General features: G+C 37.7%; 1 protein-coding gene across 2 annotated transcripts in view; it reads right to left on the bottom strand.

The window, feature by feature from the left end:
• The window catches only part of SKIV2L2 (Ski2 like RNA helicase 2), a 44,423-nt gene that overhangs the window by 27,362 nt on the left and 4,874 nt on the right, over positions 1-12,187 (bottom strand). For both annotated transcript variants that reach the window (XM_015277305.3, NM_001012944.2), the window contains exons 4-14: positions 12,063-12,125; positions 11,050-11,162; positions 10,203-10,377; positions 9,845-9,935; positions 9,123-9,247; positions 6,845-6,943; positions 5,019-5,121; positions 4,727-4,858; positions 3,545-3,624; positions 2,799-2,909; positions 820-921 (exon numbers count right to left, since the gene is read on the bottom strand). In XM_015277305.3, the coding sequence (XP_015132791.3) occupies positions 820-921; positions 2,799-2,909; positions 3,545-3,624; positions 4,727-4,858; positions 5,019-5,121; positions 6,845-6,943; positions 9,123-9,247; positions 9,845-9,935; positions 10,203-10,377; positions 11,050-11,162; positions 12,063-12,125 (1,194 nt within the window). The remainder of the gene's footprint in view (positions 1-819; positions 922-2,798; positions 2,910-3,544; positions 3,625-4,726; positions 4,859-5,018; positions 5,122-6,844; positions 6,944-9,122; positions 9,248-9,844; positions 9,936-10,202; positions 10,378-11,049; positions 11,163-12,062; positions 12,126-12,187) is intronic.

The following is a 12,187-nucleotide window of genomic DNA, read 5'->3' as shown; positions in this document are numbered from 1 at the left end:
TTATTATATCTTCAACAATGAATTAAGAAAACTGTTCTGTAACTTTTTGAAAGCAGTACTTGCCCATGTCTGATACCACAAAGATAGCTAATTCTTGCATATTTAAGACATCCAATCAGACTGAGCAAAGTGTGAAACTGAACAGCCCAAATTGAGACCAAAGAAATACATTTGTTTGAAAATACATTCTCACTTGTCCCATTTACCTTTGTTTTCCCATCTTTGGAAGAGAAATTGTAATACTTATAAAGCTTCTTTGTGATGATTTATACAAACTTATTATTATTTACATGTGAATCAGACATCTGGTTTAAATGTTTAAAACATTCAAATAAATTCAGTTCCAGATGTTTAAGAACCTGCTTCTTTCTCACATATCTCTCTTTCTATGGGATACCCAAAACAGTCTGCTATAACAGAACAATCAATACTCCCCCAGAAGAAAATCACCTATTCTCTTGGGTCTATCAAAACCTAGTTATCATTTATGACACAATACCGAGCCAATGTATTATTCAGATTCCTCTGACATGGATGAAAAGATATGCACGCTCTGGGACACACTGTGCACAACTCTTAGGCTAGTCCAATATTCAGCACAAGCTTGTGTTTGACGTTCTTTTGCTGTATGTATTTAATAATTTTATGCATACTCTGGACAATCTTATTTTCAGGAAACAGCAGTGAGCAAATAAAAAGATTTTTGACAAAAAAAAATCTACTACACTGAAGTGGACATATCAACAGTACATTTTGTCTTTGTAAAAGTTTTAACAACATGATTGAATCATTCTCCCATAGAACCTCTTTTTCACATACCCATCGGAAATCTTTCCCATCAAATTTGGAGGCACTTGTAAACAGCACAGTCCTGGCTGGCATGTTAATTCCCATAGCAAAAGTTTCTGTTGCAAATAAGGCCTAAATAAACAGACCAAAGTTAAGCAAGCAAAAACAGACTCTTAGTAGTCAAACATTGCAAAAACTCCAGATTGTACTTCTTACATACTGTCAACATAGGAACATGTAAGCATTCAATATTAAAAAAACTGCAACAAAAACATTCTTTCCTCCTTCGCTTATTTCTTCCAGGAAAACAAGCAGAATAATCACATGAGACCATGTGCCAAAGTAAACACAAGTGCTGCAAATGCATTAAATATTAGAAGCACTTGTGGGATTTCAAATATCACCCCTGTCTCTTGAACTTGCTTCTTCATAAGCATGAATCATACAATAGACAAAAATCTGGGACTTGGGCAACATAAGTTTTAATACTTTAGAATAAAATGTGTAACACTTAAAATTACAGATGTAATCATGCACTAACATAAGACATCTGCGTCAAAGCATGAAAGACTAAAGCTTTTAACATGGGGTAAAAAGCAGCTTATTTCTTTTTTTCCAAATAAACATGGAGGTATTTATGCAAATACATATATTTCTCAAGGGAAGGGAGATGCAACTAATTACATCACTGGGATACCTACACACTTCCAGAGTGATTAAGGACACTTGTAGAGCTCAATATTTAGATCCACAAAACAGAACCCTTCCCTTTAGCTCTTTTCAGAACTGGTTACTTACTATCCTTCATAGAATCAGTCACTAAGGTTGGAAAAGACCCACAGGATTACCCAGTCCAACTGTTCACCCATCACCGATAGTTCTCATTAAACCATGTCCCTCAACACAACATCCATTGGATACGCTGGAAGGAAGGGAAGCCATCCAGAGGGACCTGGACAGGCTGGAGAAGTGGGTCCATGAAAACCTAATGAGGTTCAGTAAGACCAAGTGCAGGGTTCTGCACTTGGGTTGGGGCAATCCCAGGTATTTATACAAACTGAGGGAAGATCTCCTCGACAGGAGCCCTGCAGAGAAGGACTTGGGTGTCCTGGTGGACAAGAAGCTAGACATGAGCCAGCAGAGTGCGCTTGCAGCCCGGAAGACCAACTATATCTTAAGTTGCATTAAAAAGGGCTGGCCAGCAGGGAGGGGGGGATGATTGTCCCTCTCTACTCAGCTCTCTTGAGGCCCCACCTGGAGTACTGCATTCAGGCTTGGGGCCCGCAGCACAGGAAGGACGTGGAGCTCTAGGAGCGGATCCAGAGGAGGGCGACTAAGATGATCAGAGGGCTGGAGCACCTCTCCTATGAGGAAAGGTTGAGGGAACTGGGATTGTTTAGCTTGGAAAAGGGAAGAATCCAGGGAGACCTCATTGTGGCCTTCCAGTACTTGAAGGGAGTGTATAAACAGGAAGGGGAATGACTGTTTACAAGTGATAGGGCAGGGGGAATGGTTTTAAACTGAGACAGGGGAGGTTTAGGTTAGGTATTAGGAGGAAGTTTTTCACCCAGAGGGTGGTGACTCACTGGAACAGTCTGCCCAAGGAGGTTGTGGATGCCCCATCCCTGGAGGCATCCAAGGCCAGGCTGGATGTGGCTCTGGGCAGCCTGGTCTGGTGGTGGGCAACCCTGCACATAGCAGGGGGGTTGAAACTAGATGATCACTGTGGTCCTTTTCAACCCAGGCCATTCTATGATTCTACACTGCTTCAAAAAACAAACAAACAAACAAACAAAAAAACCACCCTAATTCTGCATAGAAGCATAATCAAAGCACAAAGTATTTTTCAGTTTGGCATTTGCCATAGCCTTTTCTCTCCCCTTTTTCATTCAAGAAACAGATTCCCACTATATACTAGTATACAATCTGTACTAAGACATACTTTGTTTGTCTGGATGTTTGACTGTATGTCAGAACAAGAAAACTATAAATGTGAGCATAAAACATACCTTTATTAGGCCTTCTGAGAAAAGAATTTCTATGGTTTCTTTTAAGATAGGAAGCAGACCACCATGATGGATACCTATTCCACGCTTCAGAAGAGGCAGCACATGCTCAACCTGGGAAGAAACATATTAATACTAGTAAGGAAATCGTAATACGCTTTGCAGAAGCAAAATAGATGTATTGAAAACCTTTTTAAGTTTATAAAGTCTACCACTTCCAGATTCTAAATACAATAAAAACCCCTTCAACTTATTTTCTACTGAGAATTAGGAAAGATAAGAACTGCAAAGCCAAAAGTCCATCTTTTCAAAACTGGAGTAGTTCTTCAATAGGCTAATGTCAACTGTGTAGCCACACTCTAATTCACATTTGCAATCAATATTTGTCTATATAAAGAACTTTTTGAGAGGCTCAGGAGTTAATATCTGGTGAAGTGCACACTGCATCTGTGGTTGAACTCTTTTCAGACTGTTTTAGCCCACATATAAGCCCTTGTGTGTATTTAGAAACATAACTAAAAGAAACAATCATGAAACAAAGGGTGAGAGCTCCTTATTCAATTCTGAATAAGAAACAAGAAAGAATCCTGGTCAGAGAGTCCTATTTCATAAAGCCAAACAGCAATGAGAGGAACAGTAAATTCAGTGAGATCAATACATTATTTCTGAGCCCATTATTCATAACCCACAGCCTCAAAAGTCACAGAGAAGAGGTGACCAGCAGCTCCCCCTTTTCAGTCTTCACTCACCTGAGGAAGTTTTTTGTCTTCATCTGACAGACAGTCAATTGCATTATTGAACACTTCTTCAACCATCTTTTTTTCTTCATCTGAGAAAGCAATTTGTAATTTATTACAAAATCTAAAAGGTAAATAACCTATGTAAATAAAGCAATTATGACATTCTAAGATCTGTATAACATCACGATAGAAGTAGTACAGAAGGCAGTAAAATATACACAAAACCACCCATATCTGTGACAGACAACTAACAAATGTGGGCCTTAAAGAGTCCAAACAGTAACTGTTAGCTTAAGGAAAGGCTAGGGAAAACCTGGAAAAGTAATCCAAACTTCAGCTATTATCAATCACAAGATTTCTCAGCTTTACGTATTATCTATTTCATGAATCTCTACGTTTCCCTCCTACCTAATAGTCCCTGACTGCCCTCTTCCCCACTGATTCTTAAAGCTTACGTGCACTCTACACAAATACCACAAACATCGAGAATTTGTATTTAAAGGTATGATGAAAGAAAGCTCAGAAATACATATCTCTACGGTGATGCAAATCTTTACATTTTCAAACTGAAATGGCTACACATTTTTGCAACACTGACACAGAATGCACCATGACTGGGACAAGTGAGCAATCAAGACCCCTGAACACTTCACAAACATGAAATGATGTTCTGATTTAAAACAACTCTTATATTTTTGTCATTACTCCAAAAATTTATGGGCAATGAACTGAAGCTCATTTTCCAAGCTTGGTCTTAATCCCAAAAAACAAAACTAACTTCAGTTTAGCATTTGAGTTTTTATTTAAGTAGACAGGAGAGGAATTAAGGAAAGAAAAGTGGACTGAACAGCTGAGAGAGAACAGTGTCTCATTATACAGCTGTTTTAAACTGGGAGAGAATATTCAGATTTCCAGACAGAATTTTCTAGAACCTCTTGCACTATTATGACAGTGAAGAGAATTTTGGAGAAAGAAAACATTCAAATAGAATACAGCTAAACATTGCAATGATCAAACACTACATTGCATATCAATGCAATCCTCCTGATAATAGGCTGATGCACTGGAATGGTATACAAGAAAGCAGTGTTTTTTATTTGTTTTTATATAAATGAAATAGAAATATTTATCTAGAATAACATTTAAAGTCAAATTACAATTTGGAATAAACTGTGTTTTACTTATTGTTACCTGTATTGAAATCTAACTTTGTCATCTGAAGAGCGTAGGCTTCACAATCCTTTTTACTGAAGCTGAAAATGATTACAGGCTGGAAATTCCTCTCCATGATCATCTTCACAATCTTAAATACATTGGAAGGGCCTGCAGGGAGATTCCATGAATTTCATTTTACCAAAAAAAAATTATCTTACAGAAGATTTAAAATAGAAGCACAACTTAGGTGGAACCTTTCTTTTTTTTAATTAAAAAAAAAAAAGAATAGTTTTGTAAGAATTCAGTTAAGAATGGGATCCAAACTCACCTTTTGTTCCTCCTTTCCTGCCCTTCTGGTCTCCTTTTGCTAAGTCTCCTGCATCTCTAAGCACTTGCATTGCTGTATTAAAATTATCTTCTCTGAAATCTCCCTAGATATAGAAGACAACCTTTGTAAACAATTACTTCTTACAACAGTCTACTGAAAAAAATTCATAATGCTTTACATACCGAGTGCCGTTACTAAATATTTACAGGTTAAAGGACAAAATAATGCATAAAGCCAGCAAGAGACATTACTAGGCCAATGGCACAGCTCAGAATTCTCAGAATTGTATTTGTGCCTCTGGTTTACTGCACGTTATTCTAATCACTACACCATCTACTACAATAGACATGCTGAATGACTGTACTGGTTTAACACTGAAGGCCAAATGAATACTATTACACTGTTTTCTCATACCCTCTTATTAAATTAATGGGGTGAGAAAATATGATGAAGAAGGACTCAAGGGTTGGTATGTGGACAGGGAGATCAATCACCAACTACATAGGAGGAGAAGCAGACTCAGCATAGGGAGACAAGTAATTTGTTGCCTTTTCCTAACAGATTAGAGCACTGAGAAACTAAAAGCAAACTAAAAACACCTTCCTCACAGCCCACCAAATAGTGCAGGGGATGGGGAGCAGGGATGAGCCAATAATGGTTCATCTTTTCAATTTCATGGCCACTCCCTGCCCCTGCTTCACGTAGAGCTTCTCCCATGGGATGCCAGCCTTCCCCAACTGATCCTGCATAGGCTTGCAGCTCTCCAAGCACTGCTCCAACATGGCTCTGTACCACAGGACCCATCCTTCAGGAGCACACTATTTTAGCATGGAGCCTCATGAGTGACAGATTCCTCCAGACCTCCAGCTCCACAGTGGGCTCCTATCCCTGGGTGGCAGCTTGGGCCAGGAGCCTGCTCCTGCAGGGACTCTCCACGGGCTTCAGCTTCCTTCAAGCCACAGCCCTCTACATGTGCAGATCTGCTCTAGGTGGTGTCCATGGGCTGCAAGTGGACAGCCTGCTCCACCATGGCCCCCTCCACAGGCTGCAGGGTGTATCTGGAGTACCTCCTGCCATCCCACACTGACCTTAGTGGCTGCAGGTTTGCTTCTCTCCCATTTTCTCACTCCCCTCTCAGCTACTTACACACAATTTTCTCCCTTTCTAAATCATGTTTTCCCAGAGCATATCCAGCATTGCTCATGGCTCAGCTCTGGCAGCAGTAGGTCCTTTTTGGATATGCCATGGGACAGTTGCAGGGCTCTGCTCACAGAGGCCACCCCTGCAGCACTCCTGCTACCAAAACCTTGACATGTATACCAAATACAATAATATAATAGCAAAACTGACTTTTTGGAATGTATTTATGAAGATATGATGCCCAATGAAGACCTTCTGTATATGGCATAAGATACTACTGTACAAGTCACTAATGAACTTTAAAACACATCGCTATTTCTGAATCACCTAAACACAGAGAAATACTTTCCCTCCTTAACTGAATTCATTTTTAAACAGAACTATCATTTAAAAAAATAAGTAAATAAAAATTAAGTGAGAAACATTAAAAAAAGTATCAGAAAGCAAGGATGAGGGTACTTTAAACACCTCAGCAAAGCATTACTCAGCTGAGAACATGATAGTAGATAATAAAATCTCTCTCTTCTATATGACTCCAAAAACTATCAGCCAGAGATCACTGTTACCCACTTGAACTTCATATTATAAATACACATATCCTTTGCATAGCCAATCAGATTTTGCAAAAGATGAAGTTCATTACTGATAAGTGAGGAAAAAGGCCTCTCAAAATGAATATTCCTTACATTTTCATCAACAACAAGACGTAGTCCATCTCCTCCTGCTGGGAATATATAATGCTGCAGTGGAGTAGGTCGATAGTCTGTATATATCACATGGCAAGGCTACAACAAAGAACAGTATATATATTAATAGCTTATGTTTCTTATTACATTAGATATATATATATATATATACTTGCTTAATGGAAAATCTAATGCATTACTATTAAAACATGTATTTTCAAAAGCCAGAATCTAAGACTGAAAGAAATTAAGTTAAAATTTCTTTCCTGAGTATGGATTTTGCACTAATGATGCTACTTAAATACATGAAACCTTGCAAATCCTTTAGGACATAAGCTGATAAGTACATTTCTCTCTCATGGTACAGAAAAAGACAGGTAACATTCTCTTCTGCATTACTACGCAGACTCAACATGTCATAATATCTTCTAAAACCAAACAAAGAGCTATTTCTGTTTTCTCATACCATCTGCATTATTTCTTGCATCACCTAAAAAGGCATATTGTTAACTCTTTAAAACGTTGAAGGTTTTAATAGATGGAGAAAGCTTGTTTAGAAAAAAATAAACATTTCATTTAAAACATTAAATATTGCATAAATCTACTTTAAGTCAGTTCAGCATTCTGCAAAACAAAGTCAAAGCTTTGTGCCAATCTTGAGTAGACTTCTTTTATGCTAACACTCCTTTCAACACAAGCCATGTAAGAACTAAACCTTTGCCTTATTTTTAAAATCAGAGCAACCTCTAGTGGATATTAACTTCCCCAATTCTAACTCACATAATCTTTTCTGCAAAACCATCTCTATAAAAAATAGAATAAAAATTAACTGAATGGTTATGGGACGGGTTACATTTGTCACATTCTTACTTTGTCATTTTGTTTGCATGCTTACATATTATTGCCTGTGTTTTTATGATTTACTTTTGATTTCTGCATGTTCTTTTCATGAATGCATCAAACACATACTCCAAAGTAAAAACAGCACTGGCACTGCTAGTAACAAAGCTACATAACTTTTACTAACTGTGCTATATTGAGCAAGAAAGCAGTGCTGGCCTTAAACTAATTTCCAGAATTTGCTATGAAAACCTGAGCAGTAACTGTCAAGTAAAATTTAAGCCAGAGATAATATCGAGGGCCCTGAATATGGGAGGAGGTGGAAAACAGAAGTACCAGAACTGATGGACAGCTACTAGTCACAGAAAATACACAACCTTGTCAGTTGGGAAAAAAACTGCTCTACTCATAAAGAAGTGAACAAGCAGCAGCAGCTAAGAAAAGGGTGTGATAAGGAACCTGCCTACCACCTAGGTAATAAGATAGTTCCATAATTATGTACAACGTATTCCCAGGACTAAAAAAACATGTACTGACTGAAAATATTCAATTCAGAAAGGACGATCATGATGGCAATCACTACTGAGAAACTGATGCCTGCTCTCCCTGCCTGTTCAAAGGACCTGTGCACTGCCCCTCTACCTTCTTCTGCCCAGTCTGACTACTTCCAGGACCCTGCCCCACAGCCTACCTGCACCAAGTGGATCAGATTTGCCTCTCTCTACCCAACTGTTCCAGGAACCTTGACTTTCTGAAGACATCTTGACATGACAGTGAGCTGTTCAGTACTGCAAATGTGTGCTTTTTCCTGGAAATTTTCCTTTAACACTATAAACTCTCAATAAACACTTTTTGCACCCTATTTTGGGCAGCAACTGAATTCACTGATCATACAAAGAAATCACCCCATAAACAACATACAATCCTAACAGAAAAACCAGCAAGATAATAGTAAAGAATTTATATGAATTTTGCAAGCATATCCAGGCTATAACTGAGAACTTATAAAAAAGGATGATGAATACCTGCCATGCTGCCTCTTGCCCACTGACAAGTATACACCTATTTTAATGCAAATTGTAAATGAAAAGTTTATTTTTCTTGAAACAGAGATTAATATGGTGTTTATTGACTGCAAACGTAAACCCTTTAATGTCTCTGAAGTGCTGAAAAGGCCTGACTCTGAAAATCACAGTTCTGTCAGTGTTTCATAATTCAGAGCGTTTGTTGAAACCAAGCTGGTGTTTAAGTAACTGCTGAAAATATCCATTAAAACAAATAGCTTTGATGTTCCTACACAGAACCAAAAGTCCATACAGATACAAAGGCTAAAAGTACATAAATACTATAATTCGTAAGCTGTAACATTATGACTAAAGAGAGGCTCATACATTCACAGAATCACCAGGATAAGGGTATATTGTCTCAAAAAGGTTACCTGTTTGTGAAGATGGCAAATCCATTCAGCAAACTGACGAGCATTTGGAATAGTTGCAGAAAGGAACACATAATGAACATTGTCGGGGAGCAAAATAATTGTCTCTTCCCAAACCACACCACGTTCTGAAAATAAAAAAAAGTCATATGGAAAATCTGTAATTAAAGCAAAGTTTTGAAGCCAAGCACACTTAATAACAAAATAAAATAAAAACTAAAAAATAAGATATGTTTGGTAGGACAAGGGGGAACAGTTATAAACTAAAAGGGCAGATTTAGATTTGATGCTAGGGGAACATTTTTTATGCAGAGGGTGGTGAGGCACAGGAACAGGTTGCCAAGAGATGTACCAGCTGCCCCATCCCTTGTGGCATTCAAGCTCAAGTTGGATGGGGCCCTGGACAGCTGATCTGCTGGGGGGCAACGCTGCCTATTGCAGTGGGGTTGGAACTGGGTGAGATAAGGTCCCTTCCAACCCAAGCCATTCTCTGATTCTATGACACAGCTACTATAAAAATGTCTTCAAAGTTGCCTTTCTCTCAACAAAGAAAATGTAAATTGCTGCACATGATAATAATTCCATACATTCACTAAAAAACAAATTCTGAATGACTTATGATGCACTAAGATGACTGGCGTAAGAGATAATGAAGTTTTAGTTCTTCAAAGGAAACTTTGCTCTTGACCAATAAAGATATGAAAACAAAAGAAGGTAGAAGATACCTGAATCTCTCATGTAATGGATTTCATCAAAAATAACCCACGCAACTTCTCGCATAACTTCAGAACCTCTGTAGAGCATACTTCTCAAGATCTAGAAAAAGTGAGAAAAAATTGAGATCTACAAAAAATTCAGATAGAAAGCTCCTGACTGAGAGTATAAAAGCATGAATTTACAGAGATTTACTTATTTTTTTTTCAGTAACTAGAAGTTGAATCAAGAGCAAGGGGGGAAATAATGAATTTTATAACTTTTTTTTTAACCTGAGCTGCTTCTGATAACATTAACCTAACAATATCAGACCTTATCAATCAAAAAAGGGTAAAAAAAGACAGATCAAGAATTCATGTTTGGTCCTACCTCTGTTGTCATCACCAGACAAGAAGCTGTAGGATTAATGGTGACATCTCCAGTCATCAAACCAACGTCCTGGAACTCTTCATACATCTCACGGTACTTCTGATTACTCAGAGCTTTAATTGGACTTGTAAATATGACACGCTGTTTTTCTCTCAAGGCCAAGGCAATTGCATACCTATGTTCAAACATTGTACGTATTAAAAGTTGTCAGGAAGAAATTAACAACTTCTTACTTTTCTTTGATCTTCTGATTTAAAAAATAAAAAAATACTGATTTTTTTTAGGGAAGTAGAACACTATTTCTGCCCCTTGGAGAGCAACCAATCACTGACAAGTTAACCAATTTATATAGAATTTAGAGCACATTTCATTTTAACCAAAAATCTAACTATTATAATTCGAACCCACGTCCAAATATATTTACATGTCTACCTCACTACTCAGTTCAGCAAAGTAATTGTGCTGCCAGACCAAATCCTGGCAAACATGTAGTTGTTAAACACTTCTGTCAACGCAAATGAAATTAAACTTCTGACAGAAAATAAAACATACACAAACTTCTTTATTAGTTACAGACAAAAGCTAGAAAATGAATCCGTATTGCAGATTTTTTCCTCTCATTATACAGAAAGATATCTCAACAAGAAGACTGTTTACAAAATAAAAGGTAAACTTGAACATTAATAAAGCCACTACCCACCACAAAAGATGACAGAAAAAAATGTGGTATATTGAAATTTAGTCAATTCAATTAAAAAAAAAAACACAAAAACCAAAACAAAACAATGACAATGAATAAAATGACAGGAAAATCATCACAGCATTCCCTTGTCAGAAAATTACTTACTCTGCACACACAGTTTTACCAGCTGAGGTATGAGCTGACACCAATACAGACTGGTTATTATCTACACACAGAATAGCTTCTCTCTGAAAGGCATCAAGACTAAATGGGTATTCCTGAAAAGAGAAACAGAAAAAAATACATCTTTTTATCATAGAGAATAATTAGATACAGATAATGATCTGACTAAGCATGCAGATTACAGGCAGAAAAGAAATCATGCAGTAGACAGCTGTAATTTCAATTAATCTTAAAAGTCAGGAAGAGAAACCACTGTGTACTAATGAAACTACTGTCTGATGTCACAGAATAAAAACAAACCACCACAACAAAATCCACTCCTTTCAAGCAGTTCATTTTACTCTACCAAACTTAAAATACAGATATCAATCTCACTCATGACAAGCAATCTATCTGGGCCACTGTCAAGCCTTACTAGCAAAGTACAACCTTTTTCCTCACCTACTTAGCCCAAAAGAATAACAGATGTAATTTAACACATCATTGCATTGCTAGTATAGTTTGGACTTTGCCTGCCAGTCTCTGAGAAGAGTTTTATAAAAGTTAAAAAAAAAAAAAAAAAAAGATGATATTTGCCTGCCAGGGTGCCCCCAGAAGCTTTCACTGAACAGGTTCACAAATGCCTGTCTGCCAAAGCCCACCAGGACATTCACTGGATAGTTTCGTGAAGTGTGGGTGGAGAGTTGAATACTATAGTCATGTAAGTTTAGCATTATATTCTTAGAACTCATCATACTCAGGTGTGTCAATTCTAACATTAAATTCACAGTTAATCAAGGAAGAAATCTCACTCCTTCCCTTCAAGACCGTGTTGAAACTGTTTATCTGCTTATCCCTGCAACCTTCAGCCAAAACGGGGCCATTCTGTTACTGCAAGACTCCCTCCTTCAACTGCTTTCCCTGATGATCTTGCAGAGCACCATGCCTATGGCTTATACAAGAGGTAAGTGGACATAAGTGCTTTTAGGCCCTTTATACAAATCTCACACACATACTTTTGCAGGTTTTCCAGTTCTTGGCTTCAGACCTGTGAACTCTTCATCTGCTGGAAGTGCAACCTAGAAAATGCATTTTAAACAAAAAAGTTAGACCATCCTGTGTCCACTCCAGTCACAAGTAA

This window comes from Gallus gallus, chromosome Z, assembly GCF_016699485.2.
Source record: "Gallus gallus isolate bGalGal1 chromosome Z, bGalGal1.mat.broiler.GRCg7b, whole genome shotgun sequence".
Taxonomy (NCBI): domain Eukaryota; kingdom Metazoa; phylum Chordata; class Aves; order Galliformes; family Phasianidae; genus Gallus; species Gallus gallus.
The sequence above is the reverse complement of the archived record's forward strand: the minus strand, read 5'-3'. Positions and strand labels throughout refer to the sequence as shown.